The sequence below is a fragment of the Pongo pygmaeus genome, chromosome 20 (genome assembly GCF_028885625.2).
Source record: "Pongo pygmaeus isolate AG05252 chromosome 20, NHGRI_mPonPyg2-v2.0_pri, whole genome shotgun sequence".
Taxonomy (NCBI): domain Eukaryota; kingdom Metazoa; phylum Chordata; class Mammalia; order Primates; family Hominidae; genus Pongo; species Pongo pygmaeus.
The window spans coordinates 62,058,301-62,081,341 of NC_072393.2; the positions used below are offsets into that span (position 1 = coordinate 62,058,301).

At 57.7% G+C, this 23,041-nt stretch overlaps 1 protein-coding gene across 15 annotated transcripts; it reads left to right on the plus strand.

Annotated features, from left to right (window-relative positions):
- Positions 1–320: 320 nt before the first annotated feature.
- Positions 321–22,296, plus strand: EPN1 (epsin 1). Of its 15 annotated transcripts, none has more exons than XM_063657362.1 (11): positions 321–635; positions 3,691–4,040; positions 12,014–12,263; positions 15,475–15,599; positions 15,902–15,976; positions 16,473–16,556; positions 18,307–18,610; positions 19,237–19,347; positions 19,505–19,588; positions 21,263–21,520; positions 21,685–22,296. In XM_063657362.1, the coding sequence occupies exons 2-11, from the start codon at positions 3,813–3,815 to the stop codon at positions 21,891–21,893; spliced, it is 1,728 nt and encodes a 575-aa protein (XP_063513432.1). In that variant the 5' UTR covers positions 321–635; positions 3,691–3,812; the 3' UTR covers positions 21,894–22,296. The 15 variants fall into 15 exon arrangements, with proteins under 15 accessions (XP_063513432.1, XP_054321670.1, XP_063513433.1 ...); XM_054465695.2 differs by having other exon boundaries at positions 333–635; positions 3,711–4,040; XM_063657363.1 differs by having other exon boundaries at positions 404–635; positions 3,667–4,040.
- The last annotated feature ends 745 nt before the right edge of the window (positions 22,297–23,041 follow it).

Sequence of the window (23,041 nt, forward strand, 5' to 3'; positions counted from 1 at the left end):
CTTGCTGGGACGCCCCTGCTGCCGGCGCCGGCATCCTCGAGGCCTTCCCTGCTTGCGCGGTGCGCTCCTCGGGGTCGGCACAGGCATAGCTCCGGGGGACGTGAGGTTCCTGAGTGCTCTCCCACCCCGCCGACAGAAGGGAGGGTGGCCGAGCGAGCCGGGGCGGGCGCGGCGTGGGTGCGCCAGGAGCTCCCCGGTTGCCGCCAAGAGAGCTGGAGCTGACATTCGTCGTCCCGCGAGCACCCCGCGGATCCCCGACTGCAGCGGGCGGAAGTGACGTACAGGCGCCTAGCAACGGGGGCCAGCGCGCCGGAAGTGATGTCTTCCAGGTTGGCTTGGCTGCGGAAGCGACTCCTGCCAGGGCGGGGTGGGGCACGGGAGGGCGGGGAGCGCGGCAATTTCCGCTTCCGGTCCGTCGCCTCCTTCGGTTGCTTCCCGTCTCCTCGGCGGCTCCCCTCCCCCGCCCGGCTCTCCGCGCCCCTTCTGGGCGGCGGGGCGGCGGAGCCGTCGGCGTGCGGCCCTCCTTGCGTTCGTGCGTGCGCCCGTGGCCCGGCGCACGCCCCGCGACACCGAGGCCGAGCGGGGCAGGGGGCTGACCGCCATGACCCCCCAGAGCCCGGCGTGAGGGGGCCGAGGTGAGCGCGGGGGACGCTGGCCCGCCCGCTCCGGGTGTTCGGGCCTGGGTCGCGGCGCGCGCGGGCTCGCGCCTGGCCAGTTCTGGGTGTCTCTGGCGGCCTTTGTGTCTCTGCTCCTGTGTCGGCCTTGACTGCCCCCGTGTCGGTTGTCTGTGTCTGTTTCTCTCGTGTCTGTGTGTCTGTCAGCGTCTGTTTCCTGTGGGCCTCTGCCTGTGCCTGTTTCAGTGAACTTAGAAAAGGGTTTGGAGATAGAAGTGTGTTTGTGTGTCTGTCCCGGGTCTCTTTCTCCTGTCTGTCGTGTCTGTGTCTGTCAGGATTTGTTCGTGTCTCGTTGAGTTTCCGAGTCTTCTTCTCCCTAGCTGTCTCTAGCCCTTCCCTGCGGGCTTTTCTGCCTATGGTGCAAATCTTACCCCCGCCCCGTCTTCGCATCTGAGTTTTGCCCCCATACCTATCACCTCCAATCCTGAAGTTTCTTTCCAGGAGTCTGTTACTTGGTCTAGAATCTGCCCCTTTTCCCCAGTTTTCTGAGTCTCTGGTGTGGTGGTGAAGAGCCCCAGCCTTGGATTCAGAGGCCCGGCTGCCTGCTAAGCTGTGTAATATTTGCCAGGTGATATTCTCTATCTCAAAACCTCATTTTCCTGGTCGTAGGAAATCCGTAGTTCGTAGGCATTCGTAGTTCCTACTCATAGGGTCCTTGTGCATGTAAGTTGATGTGATGCTTGTAAAGTGCCTGACGGTATCTGACACATAGCAAGTGTGTAATTACTGGGAGCTCTGGTTTTTATTATTACAGTGCTTAGAGATTTTTACACAGTAAGTGTTAGATATCGGTCGGTTATTGGAGTACTCCTTGGAGAACTTTGCCATGTCCTTTGTATTCTTTTTAATTTAAGAATTCTCTTTGAATCAATTTAATTTGAAATACAGTCTCATTCTAAGCAGTATCTGAGAAATCTCAGCTTTGATGTGCTAGTTGGGTATTTTTTTTAATGCACGCCAAATAAGTACAGAGTATTAAGATAGTGCATTTTCTGCCGCTACCCTTTTGGAACTGTTCTCTGTTTTTTCTCTGATAATAATAGCAGCCAGTGTTATTGAGTGCCTACTATCTGTGGGGCACAGAGCCAAGCACTGTATGTACCCATCTTATTTAATCAACGGGCCTGCCAGGTAGGAATTCTTTCATTTCAGAGTTGAGCAAACTGTGTCTCAAGGAAGTGTGCGCTGCAGGTAGCTGATGTGGCCAGGATTTGAACCCACGTTTTATATTCTTTGCCATTAGATTCCATTTTTCTTATCTCTTATTTCTCAGCACCAGGTCTCTTTTTGTTTCTGGGCCTCTTTCTTCCTTGGCCTCCTGCCTCCCTATCTTCCCATGTTCTTGTATCTGCTGCTGCTTGTATCTTTCTCATTGTGTCTGCCTAGCTCCCTCTGCCCGGGTTTCTGTGTGTCTCTTTCTGTCGGAACTGTCTCTATTTCTTGTCAGTCCCCTTCTCTGTATTTGTTACATCATCTTTTCATCTTAATGTGTCAGGCTGGGGCTGTTTTGGGACTCCGGAGAGTTACTTTTTAACTAGCTACATCTGTCTTCAGGTGCCTGGCTCTCTGGCCTGAGTTCCAAGCAGAGGCCAGCCTCTCTCAGTCATCCCTATCTCCCCTGGGCTTACATCATGGTGGGGCTTTGAAAATCTCCCTCTGTGGCTTGTTGGAGCCGCATAGATGGGTCATCAGAGCTGGCTCTGGAACCAGGCTGCTCCAGGAGTGAGATGTGTGTCCCTGGGCAAGGGGCTGAACCTGTGTCTCAGTTTCCACCCTGTGAGGTGGCTATGAATCATGGGGTTGTTTCAAAGATTAACTGAGTTAATACATGTAAAGCGCTTAAAACAGTGTCTGGCATGGGATAAGAGCAGTGCGAGTGTCTGCTGGTGTCATCATCATTTGCTTGACTCTCCTGTTTCTCATCACCAGTCTTGGGATGGGTTAATTTAATTTAGGTTAATTTAAAAGTATGAGTTTTGGAGTTCAGGTGGGCCTCGGGTTGAGTCTGCCCTGCCATTCCTGGTGTGTGACCTTGGTTGAATTATTTAACTTCCAGGAGCCTAGTCTCTGCATGCAGTGTTGAAAAAGGTAATGTCCCTCTTGTGCTGAGCGAGCACCTGGCACACAGCTGGGACCCAGGCAGTGGGGCTGTTAGGTTCCTTATCTCTCCTGAGCCTTGGGCTTCCCCTATCCTTGGGACGTCTGGTCTTCTGGCTTCCCTGGTTCTTCCTGCCGCCCTGGGTTGGCTCCCTGCTCCTGCCCCTGTCTTTAATCCCTTCATCAGCTTTCTTTCCCATGTGTCCTTGTTTCTGCTGTGGATTCCTGCCCCCTCTGCCCTTGTTCCACAGGTCTCTCCTGCCCTCTCTCTCCACTTCCTCCTTGCATAGTTTACTGAATGGTTTTTCTGGGCCAGCTTCTTTGCTGGGAAAAGCCACGTCCAGACAGACATGTTATCTGACCCCATGGGGCTTGTGGGTTGACCTTAGCTACAGAATCAGACAAAATAATATAAAATCATGAGGGAGACTGAGTTTACTGATGAGGCTCCAGGGATAGGTGACTGTGATGTTTGGGTGTGCACCTGGGAAGTGTAAGCAGAGCCCTTGGGGTGAGTGGATATCCCTGGATGAGGAAGAAGGAAGAGCACATGGGCAGGACAGAGGGCCTCCTGATGCGCCGCCGGTGTTTACAGGGCGTCAGTTCCCTAGATGACCGCATGGAGCCCCATTTGACAGAAGAGAAAGCTGAGGTGCAAAAGATCACAGCCCGCCCAGGGTGGCCTGGCCAGGAAGTGCTGAGCCAGGGTGTGGGGCTGCGATCTGCCACTGCATATACTCTGCCTCACTGAGCAGGGGCCCCAGCAGGAAGGAGGCAGCCTGTTTGAGGAACTGAAACATGGATGGGGTTACTTTGAGACCTAGAGGTTAACAAGGGACAGAGCCTTCTGGGCCACAGTTAGGAACTCATCTTTGACCCTGAGGGCTCTGGGCAGCCCATGTCCCATTTGTGTTTCCAGAGGTCCTCTTCCCCTCGCAGATGCGGTGACCTCCCAGCACCTGCTGCAGCCTTCGTCCGGGAGTTGCCCCATCTCTCCACGCATCAGGGGCCCTGTGCCCCTTGCTGCTGCAGCCGGGCACCATGTCGACCTCGTCCTTGAGGCGCCAGATGAAGAACATCGTCCACAATTACTCAGAGGCAGAGATCAAGGTTCGAGAGGCCACGAGCAATGATCCCTGGGGCCCATCCAGCTCCCTCATGTCAGAGATTGCCGACCTCACCTACAACGTTGTCGCCTTCTCGGAGATCATGAGCATGATCTGGAAGCGGCTCAACGACCATGGCAAGAACTGGCGGCACGTCTACAAGGTCAGCGTCCTGCTCTCCTCCCCGGGCAGGTGCAGGGGCTCAGGTGGGAGGACAGGAGCCCGTGTTGTGCACCCTGCCTGGGATGGCATCCCAGTTCTCAAGAGGAACTGGAGGAGAGTAGAATCTCTCTTTTTGTTTAATGAAGGCAACGAATATAAGGCTAAGAAGTTGGAAGCCTTGTGGTTAAAATCTGTTTTTGAGTGAGTGGTGCGTTCGTAAGATTCATGTGCTCAGGAGGCCTGAGAGGGCCCACGGTGCCCATCTCTTCTGTGTGCCCAGACACCCAGTTCCTTTCCTCACAGCAGCCAAGTTTCCGCTCTGGGTCCCATCTGTGAATGCCTCTCAGGCAGGTGTGTGCTCCCCGTGGCACAGGCGATGCCACGCTGGGGATGAACGCTGGAACGGCACAGTGTTCTCACACTCCTTGTCAGACTCAAAAGCCTGCATGCTGTTTGCTGGCATCGATCTGACAGTGGGAGAGACAGGACCGTAGGGATGGAATGCAGATAGCAGCTTGGTGCTCGCCAGGAGTTGGAAGGGAGGGTCACCTACAAAGGGCAGCACAAGGACATTTTGGGGGCAGCGGGACTGTTCTGTGCCTTGAGTGCCGTGGTGGCTTCATGGTCTCTGCATTTGTCAGAACTCAGACTGATGTTAAAATGAGTGAGTCTTACCATATGTAAGTTAGACCCCGATTTAAAAAAGGAAGATGAGACTTTATCTTAAACATTGCCTATCAGGATGTAAAAGATTTGCCACTTTTTTTTTCTCTTACGACTGCAGAACTTTCAACTCTATGCATTGGTCATAATTTATTTAACTAGTGCCTTGTTGATGGATTCTTGTAAAAAGGGTTTTGCAGTGTTTTGCTTTTAAGAATGAGATTGCCATGAATATCCTTGTACCTTTTTTGTTTTTTAGAACTGGAGTTGCCGAGTCAAGAGGCTCGTGCATGTGTAATTTCAGCAAATGTGGCCAGAGCGCCTTCCATGGATGGGGCCTAGTTGCTGGCCCTGATCCACTGACCACACATGCAGATGGCAGGTTTTGGGCTAAAGGGGTTGTGCCTGTGAGCAGGACTCCGCGAGTGGGTTTTCAGTTTGCTGCTCTTGGGGTCCAGGGGCCTTAGCATCCCCACCTTTGGTCTTTGGTTACTGTGTTCCTCGTGTACGGCAAAGTGGCCAAGGACATGGGCTGGGGCCGGATTATTTTCCCAGTGGCGGGATCTCAGGCTCGTCCCTGTATCTTCCTCTGTGAGGGCCCAGGGAGTCGATTCACGTCTGACTTGGGGCAGGGGCTGGTGAGTGTTAGACTTCTGCTGTTGCGGTTCCATTGGCAAGCATCTGCAGAGGGCCCGCTCTGAGTGTCTTGGTGCACAAGACCAACAAGGCCCCCACCCTCATGTGCTTAGACCTGGGCCTGCTCTGGCCGAGGTCCCTGTCCTTGCTGATCTTTGAGACCTCTGCCTAGGCGAGGGTGGTTCCCTCCACTCACAGATGAGAAGGCTGAGGCCCGGAGCGTTGCAGCGCTTACACATGGGAGCAGGGGTTGAGGCTCGTTTCCTGTGACTCGTTTTCATACCCATCCCGACACACCAGGATTGGGTTGAGTCATAGATTGAATCAGTTATTGGTCATTTATTGTGAAGGGCTGGGTGGCGTTTGTTTAGTTGAGAATCTTGGAAAACCCTGGAGGTGCAGGTGAGCCTCCGTGGAGGCAAGGAGGAGGGACGGGGCTAGAGGGGCAGGTGGGGCTGGAGGGGTGGGTGTGCAGAGGTGATGAATCTAGAGGGGCCCCAGACGCAGATCCTTCCTGACCAGTGGCTGGGGTGATGCTGCTGGGGGCAGACACAGAGTGGCCTGTGGGCAGGGCTGGCAGGTGCCAAGGCCTGAGAGTCTGCTGGGGAGCATGTGGTGCTGGCGGCTGGGGTGGACGGCAGGGCAGGGCAGGGCAGGGCAGGGCAGTGCAGGAGAGGGGACGTGGCCTCCAATGCCAGGCGGGGCTTGGGCTGCTTCCTAAAGGAGGTGGGAGAGTCTCCATGGGGAAGCAACTGGATTTTTTTTTCATGCCGCATTTTTGTCCTGAGGCTTCCTGTGGGCAGCCTCTTGCTGGACGGTGCTGGGGACCCAGCCCTGATCAGACCCGACCCCGGCCCTCAAGCGGCTCCCGGGTAGGTGGGAGTTGAGCCGATAGGCTGGCGGGTGCCATGAAGTGGGGAACACAGCACAAGGCCCTACAGGCCTCAGGCAGTCAGGGCAGACTTCCTAGAGGAAGCAGCCAGTCACAGGTCTCAGCCAGCCTTTCTAGCCTGGTTCTTTCTAATAACTTTTTAAAGGTAGGTTTACTGAGGTATAATTTGTACACAGTGAAACCCAGCCTTTTGAGATAGAGTTCTCTGGATTCTGACAGATGCACATATTTCATAACTGTCATCACAGTCAAGGCATAGAAGGTTTTTGTCACCCCGAAGACCTCCCCTATGGTTTTTGCAGCCCCTCTGGGACTCTCCCCAGGCCTGGCTTTTCCTGCTGTGTTTGACATCCTTGCAGCATCTCTTGATTCTTGGGACTCTCCTTTCTATGATCCCCACAGCAGAGCCTGTGGGATCCCCAGCCCATGTGGCTAAGGACATGGGGTTCCCACTCCACCCTGAACCGCTGGTTCCTCATGCTGAGGGTGGGGTTCAGCCTCAGTTCCCCGGGGGAGGGTTGATGCTGTCTGTGGAAACCTGCTTTGGTTGCTGCTTGTGCTGCCTGCTGGACACTGTCCTGAGAGCAGCTTTGTGAGGTCAGCACGTGTCACTGTTGTCCCTGCTGTGGCATGTGCCGATAGCTGAGCATAGGCACAGGGCAGGGGTCCAGGAGGGGTTCCCTGGGTCCACGTCTAGCCAGCGCCTCCCTTCCTGGCTGACCACTTCTATCCCGCAGTCCCCTTCTGGAAGTATGGGTGATGAGGACAACCCCACAGGCCCAGAGGCCCTGAGCCACTGTGAAGCTGCTACACCCCCTTTGGCCCTCTCCGGAGCCATCTGTGCTGACCTGTTCTGGCATGAGGGCAAGTCCTTTCGCTTCCCATCATCCCTTCGCCACATGGTCTCATCTTGTCACTTCAGCCCCAGGTGGTGGGTTGTGCAGGAGCAGTCTTTCCACTTTGATGGGTGGGGAAACTGAGGCCCAGAGACGGGGGAGGTGGCCTGCCCAGGCTCATGGGGGAGCTGGGGCTCGGGCCCATCTGTTCAGAGCCCAGGCTGTCCCACCCTGTGGCTCTGCTGGCTGGCACTTTGTGGGTCTTATTGTCCCCGTGGAGAAGGAGGGTGAGCTGTGGGGGCCTTGCAGGCCTGGCTCTGCACGACCTTGGGGGTGAGTCTTGGTGAGTAAGGGCCGACGTTTACCTCAGGCCTGGCTCTGCACGGCCTCCCTGCGTGGCCTTGGGGGTGAGTCTTGGTGAGTAAGGGCTGGCGTTTATTTGGTACCTTGTACGTGTAGCACACACAGGTTCTCATGAAATCCACGGTTACCTTGTAAAGGAAGTTCTTTTCCTCCTTTTTCTTTGTTTCCCAGATGAGGGAACTGAGACATAAAGGAGCTCAGCTCTACCACGCAGGAGGTGGTAGAGCCAAGAGGAGCCCCGAGCCCACCCTCTGGGCCCTGCACTGCCACCTCACTTCTGAGGAATGCAGAGTCTCAGTCTTGACTTTAAACCAGGGATCAGCAAACTACAGCCCACTGGTGAAATCCCACTCACATACCGTGTTTGTAAATAAAGTTTTATTGGAACACAGCCAGGCCCATTCATCTGTGGCTGTGGAGTAGTTGAGACAGAGAGTACATGGCCTGAAAAACTGAAATGTTTTTCATCTGGCTCCTTACAGAAATGTTTGCTGATCCATGTTTTAAACTTTATTTCTGCATTGCAGGATGTGCTTGATAAAGCTGCCTTTAACATTAAAAAGGACTATCACTTTATGCAGTTACCCACTGCTTTTTGGTTGTTTTCAGAAAAGCAAAGGAGAAATAATGACTTATTTTGCAAACTTTTTTTTTTTTTTTTTTTTTTTAACTTTTTTAGAGAGAAAGTGTTGCTCTGTAGCCCAGGCTGGAATCCAGCAGTATAGTCATAGCTCACTGAGCCTTGACCTCCTGGGCTCCAAGCATGGTTGAGGAATAGCTGAGACCACAGGCACACACCACCATGCCCAGCTAATTTTAAAATATTTTAAATTTTTTTGTAGAGATGGGGGTCTCACTGTGTTGCCCAGGCTGGTCTTGAACTCCTGGGCTCAAGCAATCCTCTTGCCTTGGCTTCCCAAAGGGCTGGGATTATAGACATGAGCCACTACACCTGGCCCACTTGCTCACTTCTAAAATAAGGTTTGAAATTTTTCATTAAGGAGTTGTATACTAAGCATATCATGAATGTGTAATACAGCTGTTACGCGTGTGGACACCTGTGTAGCCTTCACCTAGAGGGAGGTAGAGGATGTGTCCAGCCTTCCAGGTTCCCTCAGGAGACCCGTCTCCCACAGCACCGTGTCTGACTTCTGTCTGCCAAGACTGTTCTTGAGCTTTATATATGTGGAGTCACACATGTGGTCTTTTGTGTCTGGCTTCTTTTGCTCACCATCACCATCAGGTCAGCAAGGTTGACCGTGCTGTTGCATAAAGCAGTTGTTCATTTATTTTGAGAAAGAGTCTCACTGTTGCCCAGGCTGGAGTGCATTGGCATGTTCTCGGCTCACTGTAGCCTCTGCCTCCCGGGCTTAAGCAATCCTGCCACACCCTCCCAAGTAGCAGGGATGACAGGCATGTGCCACCACGCCTGGCTAATTTTTTGTTATTTTATTTATCTATTTTTTTAGAGCTGGGGTTTTGCCATGTCGCCCAGGATGGTCTTGAACTCCTGGACTCAAGCGATCCACCCACTTTAGCCTCTCAAAGCACTGAGGTTACAGGATTTTGCCACTGCACTGGATTTTATTTATTTATTTAATTATTGTTTCTTATTTATTTATTTATGAGACGGAGTCTCGCTGTGTTGCCCAGGCTGGAGTGCATTGGTGCCACCTCGGCTCACTGCAACTTCTGCCTCCCAGGTTCAAGCAATTCTCCTGCCTTAGCCTCCCGAGTAGCTGGGATTACAGGTACCTGCCAACCCGCCTGGCTAATTTTTGTATTTTTAGTAGAGATGGGGTTTCACCATATTGGCCAGGCTGGTCTCGAACTTCTGACCTCGTGATCCGCCCACCTTGGCCTCCCAAAGTGCTGGGATTACAGGTGTGAGCCACCGCGCCCAGCCTATTTTTTGTTTTTTTCTTGAGACGGAGTTTCGCTCTTGTTGCCCAAGCTGGAGTGCAGTGGCACTATCTTGGCTCACTGCAACCTCTGCCTCCCAAGATCAAGCGATTCTCCTGCCTCAGCCTCCTGAGTAGCTGGGATTACAGGCGCACACCACAATGCCCGGCTAATTTTTTGTATTTTTAGTAGAGATGGTGTTTCACTATGTTGGCCAAGCTGGTCTCTAACTCTTGACCTCAGATGATATGCCCGCCTCGGCCTCCCAAAGTGCTGGGATTACAGGCATGAGCCACTGTGCCCGGATATTTATTTGTTTCATTTATTGATTTATTTTATTTATTATTTATTTTTGAGACGGAATCTTGCCCTGTCGTCCAGGCTGGAGTGCAATGGCGTGATCTCGACTCACTGGAACCTCTGCCTCCTGGGCTCAAACGATTCTCCTTGCTCCAGCCTCCTGAGTAGCTGGGATTATAGGCACGTGCTACCATGCCTAGCTAATTTTTTGTATTTTTAGTAGAGATGGGGTTTCACCATGTTGGCCAGGCTGGTCTCAAACTCCTGACCTTGTGATCCGCCCGCCTCGGCCTCTCAAAATGGTAAGATTACAGGTGTGAGCCACCACGCCTGGCCTTATTTATTTATTTTTAAATGGAGTCTCACTCTGTCTCCCAGGCTGGAGTACAGTGGCGTGATCTTGGCTCACTATCACCTCTGCCTCCCTGATCCAAGGGATCCTCCCACCTCAGCCTCCTGAGTAGCTGGGAGTACAGGTGTGCACCACCATGCCTGGCCAGTTGTTTTGTGTTTTTAGTGGAAACAGGTTTCATCATGTTGGCCAGGCTGGTCTCGAACCCCTGACCTCGGGTGGTCTACCTGCCTCAGCCTCCCATAGTGCTGGGATTATAGGCGTGCGTCACCGCACCTGGCCTCGTTTATCTTTTATTTCAGTGTATGTGGTAGTCCCACTGTGTGAGTGTACCATAGTTTATGTATGCATTTCACTGTGCCTGGCTATTCGCGCTATTTCCTGCTTCACAATCTTTTTAGCTGCGATACCAAAGTCCAGAGAGCCCTGGAAACAAAAGTATTTCATGATCCATTCGGCACAAAGTCTGACCCAGACTGAAGTGAGGTCATTCACATGGTGTCTGTTGGTCCCACAGTAGCGTGGCTCTTGGCACGACTCTGCCTGGCGCGTTCTCTTATGTGTTGTACGTGCGTTATTTTACTGGTCTCAACTCAGGAAAATTCTGAATTCCAAAACACAAGGGCTCCAGGAGTTCGGGACCTGGGACTGCCTCTTGGCTTGGGGTGTGATAAGGCATAGCAATGGCTTACCTGCTTTCCTTTCTTTCGTGTAAATACCTTGAGGGCCGGTTAAAGACTAATCTCTGATTACACTGTAAATACTGTTAACACACCTTTGAAAGGCCTTGCCAGAGCTAGGTCCAGCTGCCTCAGAGGGTGAGGAGATACGAACGGCCCTGGCTTCTTTCCTGGCAAATTTCTCCTTGGTTTCAGATGGAGCTTAGCTGTGATAGCCGACTCTTCCCCTGGGAGCCCTGGGTGGGTTTCTGTGGCTCTGTGAAGGCCCTGGAATCCCCTGCAGAATCAAAGGTGTGCCTTTTTCTGAGGTCAGTGAGCAAGAGACCCCCTGCAGAGCCTTAAGGGGGCCATGACCCCTCAAGCCCAGGACTTGAGCCGGAGCTAGGGAGAGCCTCAGAGATCTTGGTCCCCCCGCCCCCACTATTAATTTCAACTTGTTGAAAGGGAGTTTGTTTTCATATTATAAAATACAAACATACCAAAGGGTGCAGATTGAATGATAATGTTCCCTCCGTCCTGTCCTTTTGCTCCTGGTGGTGTGGAACCTGGGCGCCCCTCCTGAGAGAGCCCAGGTCTACACAGGCCCTTGCGTGGATCTCTTCCCTTCTCGCAGAGGTGATAAGCTACTGCTCCAGGCTGTTAATACCAGCGTGAGGTTTTACAGTCAGAAATATACATTTCAAACTAGTACTAAGACCCCCTTCATTGTGATTTAACATGGCCATGTGGTTTTCTTGGCCATGCTACTTTAGATTTTAGTTTTAAAGAAATAGACAGGGCTCCGGGATGCCAGGCGATGCCCACGGTGGCTGTGGTGCCTGTAGCTGCCATTTCCTCTTTTATTTGGATTGAGATGGAGCTCCTACACTGTGCAGCCCCCTTCATATCGCACAGTTCAGTGGCATTTGGCCCATTCACAGTGCTGTGCGACCACCTCTGTCCAGCTCCAGAACTTCTTCATTGCCCCAGAAAGAAAACCTGTAGCCTTCGCGTGGTCCCTCTCCATCCCTTCCTCCACCCCTGGCAACCCATAATCCACTCCGTCTCTCTGGATTTGCCCATTCTGGATGATTCACGTCGATGGAATCATAGGCTGTGTGGCGTAGTGTGCTGGCATCTGTCGCTGAGTGCAGCACCTCCGCGGCTGGTCCCCCTCACAGTGTGGGTCCGTGTTCATTCCTTTGCATGGCCATGTCGTACTCTGTGGGGACAGATGTGTGTCCACCCGCTGACGACAGGTGGGTTGTGGGCCTTGCACCCAGTCAGCCGCCCCAGGGCCTGGGTCGCAGGCAGTCTCCAGCCCGCCTTGTGCCCAGCGTGCTGACCGGTCGTCCCTGTGCCCGCTCGCAGGCCATGACGCTGATGGAGTACCTCATCAAGACCGGCTCGGAGCGCGTGTCGCAGCAGTGCAAGGAGAACATGTACGCCGTGCAGACGCTGAAGGACTTCCAGTATGTGGACCGCGACGGCAAGGACCAGGGCGTGAACGTGCGTGAGAAAGCTAAGCAGCTGGTGGCCCTGCTGCGCGACGAGGACCGGCTGCGGGAAGAGCGGGCGCACGCACTCAAGACCAAGGAAAAGCTGGCACAGACCGCCACGGGTGAGTCCCTCCCTGCGGCCCCTGACGTCCTTGAGTCTGTCCTCCGCCTGCTGCGGCTCCCGGCACCCAGCCGCCCACTGCTTTCTCTCCCAGCCAGGAGGGACCGAGGCATCCCCCTTTTCTTCTCCTCACCTGGGCCCCTTGCTCTGGTCTCACGTGGGCCCTTTTTTTCCCTTAGCACCTCCCACGCAGCAGCTCTGGGACCCTTCCTGCCTCTTGCCTCGTGCCCCAGGGCAGGCCTAGAATTGGGAACTTTTATTCCACTCCCCCATAGGCTCAGGGCCTGAGGGCGGTCAGTGCTGGGGACAGGGCTCTGAGGGGACACGCACAGTGACCCCCGAGGGTGCTGTCCTTCTGTCTGCGCTGAGATGAGGGGAACATCAGAGAGGCAGAGGGGGGCCTGGAAGAGGCACAGAAGGAAGGCCAGAGCCAGGGCCTGCAGGTTGCACCAGGCATCTGGGCCTGTGTTAGGAGCCTTGACAGTGCCTTCTGGAGGTGGAGGACTCAGTCTGGTGGGTGGTGACCAGCACTGAAAACAAAACTTGAAATAGTGCATCCCACATCGTCAGGCCAAGATCTGTCCCACAAAACATTTCCAGTTATGTGATGGGTGTGTGGGTCTTGGACTGTTGCGGGAAGTGTGGTCTATGCTGGTTGGGGGCTCACAGCTGTGAAGTGACTAGTCCGGCTGCTCAGGACTGGGAGGGAGGCTGGAGAATGTCTGCGAGGCTCTTCTGCTCTCCAGGAAGAGTGGAGGTGCCTCAGTTAGTGGGGATGCGTGGGATGTGGAGGGGCTGCCAGAGCACTGCCCTGGAGGTGGAGGTGGGTCAGCCAGGCCGGTGCAGACAGCAGGAAGGGCCTGTGGCCGCCGTGGGGTCCGGCTCGAGGGACTGGACTTGTTTGGGGAAGTCTAGGCCTTCTGTTTGAACGGGTCTCATTTGGGATCACCGTTCAGCACCCACGGGGAGACATGGGTGTGACGGGGTGTGTGCCGCCCTGCCTGGGACTCCAGAGTAGGGACCCACAAGCCGGTAGATGGCGTGAAGGCAGAGAGAGTGAAGTGGAGGGAAGGAGGCCGGTGTGGCGTGGGAGTGCGCAGAGCCAGGGACACCAGGAGGGAGTGTGGGCGGCAGAGAGGGGCTGGTCAGTTCCAGGCAGGCAGGCAGGTGGGTGGCGGGGTTGGGGTAGACGGAGGAGGGACATTGGCAGTAGCTCGGCGGAGAGTGGGAGCCTCAGGTGGGAGGCCTGAGGGTGGGAGATCCTGGCTCGGGGGTCGTCAGACTCTGTGCAGGGCCAGAGCCAACGTCCTCTGTGTTGCTGGCCACACCTTCCCATTCCAGCTGCCTGGCCCCGTCCGCTGGCGGTTGCTGGGAAGCAGCTGCACCCCTCCGACACTCACCAAGGTCTCTGAAATTTGAATTTTATGTAGTTTTCACGTGTCTTTTTAAGACTTTTAAGTTGTTATTTAATTTTTTAAGGGTACTCTGAATTTTCACCCATCTTAGTGCATTCTTTTCATTTTTTCCAACCATTGAAAAATGTAAAGGCCTTTCTTAGACCTTCTCAGGCCAGCTGCGGCTGCCACTGTGGTGTGCTGGCCCCTGTCTTGGAGTGAGTTGTGTGGAGGGCTGTGGCTGGGGAGGAGGATGGGGGCAGCTAGGGAGTGTGCCCTGAGACCCTCAGTGGGCGGGGAAGGGCCTGCGGTCCCCGGGCAGCACCGAGGCTGGGTGCTCTGGTGATGGGAAGGCCCGGGTGATGCTGACTGGGTGCCGGTATTACCTGTGATGTGGGAGGTGGGGTCCTCAGGGCTGCTGGGCATTGGATTTAGCCACCACCAGGCTGGGGGCTTAGGGGCATTTGCAAGGTAGAGGTTGGGCAATGGGGTGTAGATTCCCAGCACCCACCTCTGAGAGTCCCTAGAGCTTAGGAGGAAGTTGCAGGGGCAGAGAAGAGCAGGAGGGGCCATGGGGGTGTGGTCCTCCCTGTGTGCCGGCCTCACTTGTGCCCCATGCTGCCCTTCCATCTGCCCATCCCCCCAGACGGCTGCTTACCCACCCAAGTCCGTCAGCCCCTGCTGGTTCTCTCATCCTTTCCTCACTCATAACCCTAGATGGTCACCTTTCGGCCCCGCTCTGCCACCCACATGCTCCCTGGAGCATCCCATGCACCCAGCCCTGCTGGGCACACCACACGGGGGCCAGCCTGGGGGCCCTTGGACCCGGTGCAGGTGGGGCCGCCAGACAGCTGCCTGCTGCGGCTCCGGGCGAGGGGAGCCAGGGCCTGCTCATCAGGGAGAGGCCTGGGCCTGGGGAGTGGGTTGGGTTGGGACACAAGTACAGGACACAGGTGCAGGGCGTGTTGGAGCTGGAGCGGACAGAACTTGCTGACCAGTGCACAGTGGTTGGGAGGGCGGGGCAGGAGAGGCAGGGTCTGCCCTGGGGCTTTGGAGGCTGGGGCAATGGCCCTGCGCTCAGCGGGCCTAAGGCCTGGTTGGAGCCTGTCCTCTGCACTGTGGAGGGGGCAAGGGTCCACAGGCCTTGGGGGTGGAGAGAACAGTGTCAGGACAGAGTTTGAGGGTAGGCGGGGTCCCTGAGAGGATGCTGCAGTGGAGGCCGGGGATATCTCAGCACCCTCCTGGAGGGTCCTGCCCTGCCTTCCTGTGTCCCCTCTCTCCCTTCCCCTCCTGTTCCTGGAACCAAGGGCTCCTCGCTAGCCCACTCCCCAACCCTGACTAGGCCTTGGATCCCGCCATCTCAACGGACGCTGTTCTCCCCTCTGAATTCCAGTTGTTCCCTGCCAGAGCTACCATTCTCAACAAGCCCTGGAAATAGGCCTGGGAGACCCGGGAGGAAGGACCTCCCGTCCCCAGGGGCCCAGGGACAGACCCCAGGCACGCGGAGAGTCCTGGTGGTGGCAGGGCTCAGAGGTTCCTGGGGTTCCCCACCTGCTAATCAGACCGACTTTTGCTCTGGTCCTTCCCTGATGCCTGGCCCCTCCCGTGGGTGGGTCTGCCTGCATCCCCACCCTTCCTCCTCTGAGCACCTGGCGTCTGGTCTCCGCCTCTCAGTCCTAGTCTTGGCCTGCAGAGGTTGTAGGGTGGGGGACTTGGCGGGTGGGGTTGGACACAGAAGCCCCCGTCTGTCTAGGCTATGGGGTTTCCTGTCTCTTGTTCCCTGGCCTGGGTCTCACGCGTTTCTCACCCGCCCTCCAGCCTCATCAGCAGCTGTGGGCTCGGGTCCCCCTCCCGAGGCGGAGCAGGCGTGGCCGCAGAGCAGCGGGGAGGAGGAGCTGCAGCTCCAGCTGGCCCTGGCCATGAGCAAGGAGGAGGCCGACCAGGTACTGGGCGTGCAGCTGGGGCTGTCTATCCGCCACCCGCCTCCACGCCTCACCTCAGGCTCCCTCCCAGCCAGACGTGGGCCTGGCCCTCACTGTCGCTGTTCCACATGCTGTCACTTGTCTCCTCCCCAGTCCTGCCTCATCCTCACCCCGCCGTCCCTCTGTGTGTCACTCTCTGCCTGTCCCTCACTGGTTCAGGGACCCCCAGCCCTCTCTTTCTTTGGCTCTATCTGACCCTGGTTCTGCCTCTGACTCTGCCTCTGGCCCCTCCCGCCATGCCCCTCACACTCTCTCTCCCCCAGCCCCCGTCCTGCGGCCCCGAGGACGACGCCCAGCTCCAGCTGGCCCTTAGTTTGAGCCGAGAAGAGCATGATAAGGTCAGAGCAGCCTCCCTGTCCCTGCCCCTGCCAGGGGCTCCCCTCAGACCAGCCCCGTCACCCCTTCCTAAGTCACCCCCCACCATCCTGCTGGGCCCGAAGCCCACAGGCTCACGCGTGTTGAAACCTCAGTACCTTCAGCCGTAGGATGTAGGACCACAAGTCAGACAGAGCCTGGGTGGTGGCCAGCACAGCCGTGCCAAGGTTGCTCGGGTGACCAGGGTCCCTTCCTTCCCCCAACGCAGGAGATACCACCGAGGCGGGTGCCCATCCTCCCCGGGTGCCCCAGCACAGCACCCCACTCCCCTCATCCCCTGTCCCACCTGACCTTTGACCCAGGTGCCCCATCCCCATTTCATACATTGTCCGCATCCCATTGAATCCTTCAGCCGCCTTTGTTGGGGTGGGAGGGGTCGCTGGGGCTTCTGGGCCGAGGTGGCATCTGCCCGTGGCTCATGTTCTCGTGTCTCCCTGGCTGCTGCCCGTGCCCCAACAGGAGGAGCGGATCCGTCGCGGGGATGACCTGCGGCTGCAGATGGCAATCGAGGAGAGCAAGAGGGAGACCGGGGGCAAGGAGGAGGTGAGCGGGGCTTTTTCTGCCCTCCCTGGCCCCCGCAGGTGTCCGTCCATTCATCGCTCCTTCTGCATGGCCAGGTCCCTGGAGCAGAGACTGAAACACAAGGTCCTGGAGCTGGGCACTGGGTTTCCAGGCCTGGTCGGCCTCTCGGTGCCTCTCCCTCCCTGCTGGGCTGAGGCCGGTGACTGACCAGGCTGCCCTGCGGCCACCTCCTGTGGTCAGCGCTGGCCATCCCCCTTCGGGCTGAGCACCATGAGGGCCACCACCGGCCGCCACAGCTGAATGGGGAGGCCCAGAATAGGCCAACAGCCTGGCATGGCCACGGGGAGGAGGGCGCAGGGCTTGCCTATCTGCCACACTTTGTCGGGCACCTCCTTGGTGCCAGGCCGTGTGCTGCACACCCAGGGCCTGTTGGTGAGCGAGGAGGCATGGTCCCGCCCTCGTGAACAGTGTTTCTGTGGCGTCCCCGTGCTCTTCAGCTGAGTAGCAAACCCTCCCACCACCTTGCGCTTCCAGGTCACACTTCAGTACCTCTCTGTGACGGGCCCGCTGGCTGGTTCTGTTTCGTGTCAGGGCTGAGGTCACTCATGCCTCTGGGCCCAGGGCGTCCACACTGGCCTTGCGCTCCAGCCTCCTGCCCTGGCCTCTCCTTGCTTACTAGTCTGTCCCGAATGTCCTCACAGCACAGTAGCTGCTGCTGCCGCCCCCCAGGACAAGCTCGTCGGGCTGGGTTGGAGTTGCCTCGTCAGCCTGTGCACTGCTATTGGTCTCAGCAGGTCCTGAGGCCAGCCCAGGTTTGAGGGGTGGCGACAAGGCCTCCTCTCCATGGGAGGCGGCAGACAGCTTGTGGCCATAAGTGATCAGGCACAGTGGGACTTTCTTGGTAGATGGAAAGCCTCTTTAGGTTGGCCTCGGCCAAGGGGTCTCTATCAGTGTCCACCACAGCTCAGTGACCCGAGTAAGGGCTGCCCTGCTGGGGGAGCACCAGATCTCACCCATCTCTTCTCCTGCCCTGCCCTGGACTCAGCTCTTCTCCCCTTCCCATCCCCCCCGGGGCCTTTGCCTCACGGGTGCTGACTGGAGATGTGTGCATGAGTATGTTGGGGGCATCTGCATGTTCTGAGACGGGCTCTGGTTGGCTGGGCCCGTTGTGTGCCCACTTCCAGAACACAGGACCGTGCATGCATGTGCGTGTGGCACGGGAAGGCCTGCAGTGCGATGACTGCGGGGTGACGGCGGGGCAACGTAGGGGGCGTCATGAGGGGTGCTCAGGGTGACCTGAGTGGGTTCACGGGGGGCTTCCCAGGGGAAGGCATGGAGCAGGGGCTGGCCAGGCTGGCTGAAGAAGGCACGGTGGGCAGAGAGGGAGGATCGAGCTGCTTCGGGTTGAGCGAGGGGAGGGCTTGGCCTCCATCCTCAGTCAGGGCCGGGCAAGGACCTGGGCGCAGGTGGAGTTAAGGGGCTGCCCTGCTGCAGTGTGGAGAATGGATGTGGGGCAGGGGTGGGGCTGTGTTGGGGCTCCCTGGTGATGCCCTGGGGTGGGGTAGGTGGGCAGGGGTGGGCCGACCCCAGGACGGATGAGGAGGTGGGGCGGTTGGTGTGTTTGGGGCCTGCCTCCCTCTCACCGCTTATGGACGGCTGCTATCTGGACACCCAGGGCCTGGCCGCCTCCCCCGCCACGGGCCCCAGCTTGGTCCCTGTCCCGGACTTCCCACCACTTTTTCATGCTCCTTCTCTTCTCTCTCCCCCACAGTCGTCCCTCATGGACCTTGCTGACGTCTTCACGGCCCCAGCTCCTCCCCCGACCACAGACCCCTGGGGGGGCCCAGCACCCATGGCTGCTGCCGTCCCCACGGCTGCCCCCACCTCGGACCCCTGGGGCGGCCCCCCTGTCCCTCCGGCTGCTGATCCCTGGGGAGGTCCCGCCCCCACGCCGGCCTCTGGGGACCCCTGGAGGCCTGCTGCCCCTGCAGGACCCTCAGTTGACCCTTGGGGTGGGACGCCAGCCCCTGCGGCTGGGGAAGGGCCCTCGCCGGATCCGTGGGGAAGTTCCGATGGTGAGTGCGTGGCCCACTTGCATGCAGCCCCTACGCCTGTGTGCACCTGTCTGGTTGACTGTTCCCTTGGACAGGGACAGATCGAGCCAAGTGGCGCCAGGCAGTGGTGGGGTGTCCTGGGTGCAGGGGAGGGGGCAAGGAGGGGTCAGATGAGAGCCCAGGACAGGGCGTGTGAGATTGTGCCTTGGAGGACATGGGGGGTGTGCTGTGGGGAGGGGATGGCAGCTCAGCCGAGGGGCAGAGAGGCTGCGGCCAGGGCAGAGCCTGTGTGACGTAGGCATCTGGGGAGGGCGGTGGGTGGAGCTGGGAGGTGCAGATGGAGAAGGGTCTTGACACCCAGCTGGACAGGGGAGAGGTGGGGGAGCCGTGGGAGCTGAGGGAGGGCTGGGCAGGTCTGGCAGAGGCTGTGGGGAAGCTCCTCACCCCAGCTGGGGTCCCAGGGGGCAGAGCCTGGCAGTGATGCCCAGTTGGAATTTGAGTGTGTGTGCGGGAGGCCGGGTGGGGTGGGCTTCAGGGGGGCAGGGGGGCTTTTGTGTGAACAGCCACAGATTCGGAGGCAGTGGTCCCCCCTAGCCGTCTGGGCAGTCAGAGTTGCCAGCCCCTCATGCTCTTCTGTCCTCACCCAGGTGGGGTCCCGGTCAGTGGACCTTCAGCCTCCGATCCCTGGACACCGGCCCCGGCCTTCTCAGATCCCTGGGGAGGGTCACCTGCCAAGCCCAGCACCAATGGCACCACAGGTGCTGGAGTCGGGGTGGGAATGGAGCCCCGGGTGGGAGTGAGTGGGAGAAGTTAGTATTGAGTGTCTTAAGGGAGGGGTGGACGCCTGGACTGGAGGTGGGGGCTGAGGTGGGGCCCCAGGGAGGGGCTGAGCAGAACATCCTGACCCCACAGCAGCTGGGGGATTTGACACGGAGCCCGACGAGTTCTCTGACTTTGACCGACTCCGCACGGCACTGCCGACCTCCGGGAGCAGCGCAGGTGAGCCCCTGCCCTCCTTCCCAGTGGCCAGAGGGAGCCTCCCCAAGTTCTTCGGGAGCCCCGTCCCCTGCTGTCTCCGTCCCACTCCAGGCAGGGCCGGCTGGACTTAGGGATGAAAAGTTCAGTTGGGTAGAGTGGGCCAGAACCATCCACCTGTGTTTAAAAGAAGTGTGCATCTTTATTTTAGAGAAATTGCAGACTTAGAGAAAAATTGAGAATTGTTCTCAAGGTTTCCCACCCGAATGTTGACCTCTGACCCGTCTCTGCCTCCACATCGCTTGAGTGCCTTGCAAACTCTCCAGGTGTCTCAAAGAACATGGACTGTCTTGTCCTGTGCAGTGAGCTGCGTGGATGGGTTTGGAAGGCAGCCGAGGCTCCCCTTCCGGGTCCCCACTCACCTGCTGGTAGCTCCGGGGCCAGCCGGGGTGCGTCCTCATGGGTGCTGACTTTAGCTGCCCTGGCTCCTTGGGGTTTTCAGCTGGTGTAAGCCGGCGCCCACTGCCGATGACGGGCCCATCTGCTGAGTCCTGAGTGGCTCTTCCGTCAGGAGTGTCCGAGGTCAGGGTGGGCCACTAGTGCTTCGCCGCGGCCCTCAGCTGATACCTGTCTGTCCCGTGATGAGTCAGGTCAGCCTTGATCTCTTATTTTTTTTTTAAGTGAGCTGTTACTGAAGAGCAGGTTGTGGTACAGAAACCTGTTTCCACTGATGAAAGACTGGCAGCTTGCGGGGAGTGAGCTGTGCCCACGCTTCCCTCCTTTCATCATCTAGGTTAACGTAGAGCAACCTTCCAGCATGCAGTTTTCCTTCTTTTAGGCCCTTTTTTGTCCCATACAAATGTGTGCATTTTTTCAACATTAGATAGAATTCTTAAATCTATTTAAAAAGAAAATCAGGCCAGGCGCAATGGCTCGTGCCTGTAATCCCAGCACTTTGGAAGGTCGAGGTGGGCGGATCACCTGAGGTCAGGAGTTCGAGACCAGCCTGGCCAATATGGTGAAACCCCGTCTCTACTAAAAACACAAAATTAGCCAGGCATGGTGGTGCACGCCTGTAATCCCAGCTACTTGGGAGGCTGAGGCAGGAGAATCGCTTGAACCCAGCAGGTGGAGGTTGCAGTGAGCTGAGGTTGCGCCATTGCACTCCAGCTGGGGAAACGAGCCGAAACTCCGTCTCAAAAAAAAAAAAAAAAACCAGAATATCAGACCTCCAGCCAACAGACGTCTTCACGCTGGCCCGGAACACGTGTCTGCGCTGTCTGTCCACTTGGAAGCTCCCTCTGGGGCTGTGTACTCAAGGAGCATCTGAGGGCAGGCTCCTCTGAGCCTGGAGGCACCTGTGAACAGGCTCCCGCTGCCTTCCCCCACGGGCCTAGAGATCCTGGACGGCCCCACCCTGAAGCAGTTGCTGCCTTCTGGTTGTCAGAGGGTGACACCTGCTTCTGTCATCCCTCTTGTGTTTGCTCACTGGAATCAGACCCACCTTATGGGAATCTGGGCTGACATGAGGTTTTGGCCTGGGCAAGCAATGCTCCCGCTCTGCACCTCAGTTCCTCCTTCCCGAGGCCTCTGGGCACCGGGCTCTTTGAAGCGCCCCCTGTGATGGCCTATACTGCTCCCGGGTTGGAGCCTCACTGCTATCTGCCCTGTTTGAGCCCCTCTCCCGGCTCCTTCCAGGGGAGCTGGAGCTGCTGGCAGGAGAGGTGCCGGCCCGAAGCCCTGGGGCGTTTGACATGAGTGGGGTCAGGGGATCTCTGGCTGAGGCTGTGGGCAGCCCCCCACCTGCAGCCACACCAACTCCCACGCCCCCCACCCGGAAGACGCCGGAGTCATTCCTGGGGCCCAATGCAGCCCTCGTCGACCTGGACTCGCTGGTGAGCCGGCCAGGCCCCACGCCGCCTGGAGCCAAGGCCTCCAACCCCTTCCTGCCAGGCGGTGAGTGTGGGCCCATCACCTGCCAAAGTCCTGCCTGTGGGTTCCACCGGAGCAGGTGCCTCACGGGGCAGGGACACTTCGCCCTTTGCCTGCACATGCTGGATGGACACAGGTGGGCTGCGCCATTGACTTCACTCTGTGTCTCTGGTTTTCTCTTCCTGTAGGAGGCCCAGCCACTGGCCCCTCCGTCACCAACCCCTTCCAGCCCGCGCCTCCCGCGTCACTCACCCTGAACCAGCTCCGTCTCAGTCCTGTGCCTCCCGTCCCTGGAGCGCCACCCACGTACATCTCTCCCCTTGGCGGGGGCCCTGGCCTGCCCCCCATGATGCCCCCGGGCCCCCCGGCCCCCAACACTAACCCCTTCCTCCTATAATCCAGGGCGGAAGGGGGCCTGGCTCCATCCGGCTGCCCCATTCCGGCTCCCTGGGAGATCAGTGTTGTGAGTGCATGTGAAATGGGGGATCCCCGCCCCCAGTGCCCTTCCCCTTCCTGGGGCCCACTCACACTACACCCTCTTCCTTTCCCACCCCACCTCCCCGGAGAGAAACTGGACATGGGGCCTGGGGAGGGGAGCTGGCCAGAGGAGGACCCCTTTCCCGTGGCATTAGAAGGGGGAGGGGTGGCTGGGGCCCCCACCCATTCCCCCTCCCTCCAAACTCCCAACCCCCAGTCAGTGTTTGAGCCTCCTTGTTCCCCTCACGCACCCCCTCACGCACCCTCGGTGAATCCTTGGTGATGATTTTGGCAACTTTGGGAATAAATGGCAATTCCCACGGGCTTGGCTCCCCCAGATTCCCATCTGTGATTTCGTGTGTCCCCCAGAGCCCCTTCATCCAGGGACCCAGGGCTCAGGTCCCGTCTCTCTCTCGGGGGTGGCTGGGAACCAGACCCTCTGTCTCAGAAGCCCTGATTTCCCTGACCCTCCCAGGTCAAGGGGTGGCTGGGTTGAGGGTGGACGGTGCGAGGCCTGGCGGAGCTGTAGCCCACGCAGGTCCAGGTGGTCGGGAGGCCACTCATGGCCAGATGCTTCCGGTGCAGGAGGCCTTGCTCTTGTGTTGAGGGGACACCAGGATGAGGTCAGAGAGTGCACTGGGGTTCAGGGAGGAGAAGAATCCTGAGAGATGGCACATGTGCAACACAGGTCACCGTCGCCATCGCCCGGGCCCACCGAAAGCATCACTAATCCATCCCTGCACTCCTGGAAAGCCGGGTCAGCCTCTGCCGGCTGAGCTGAGTGGACCACCAGGCGCCTCCTGGTTGTCCTCTGTGTGCTGTTGTCCTCTGTGTGCTCTTGTCCTGGGCTGGACCACACCTGGTGAGACCATCCGGGAGAATCCTTGGGCCGCCTTGTGAGGCGGGTGTTGCTATCATCTCCAGGGCTAGGTGACAGCTTGTTGCAGGCCCCACAGCCAGGGCCTCAGGGACGGGGATCTGGCCGTGTCTATTTTAAGCGGAACAGGCTGTTCTTCCATGTGGAGTCGCCCTCCGTGATCCCCTGGGATCAAGTCCTGATGGCTGGGT

What these genes read in the sequence shown, in the direction of transcription:
- EPN1 (XM_063657360.1), top strand. Translation starts at nt 3,813, where the DNA reads ATGTCGACCTCGTCCTTGAGGCGCCAGATGAAGAACATCGTCCACAAT. An exon ending in GCCGAGAAGAGCATGATAAG is followed by an intron (nt 15,977 to 16,472) that starts GTCAGAGCAGCC and finishes GTGCCCCAACAG; the next exon opens with GAGGAGCGGATCCGTCGCGG. An exon ending in CAGCACCAATGGCACCACAG is followed by an intron (nt 19,348 to 19,501) that starts GTGCTGGAGTCG and finishes CTGACCCCACAG; the next exon opens with CAGCTGGGGGATTTGACACG.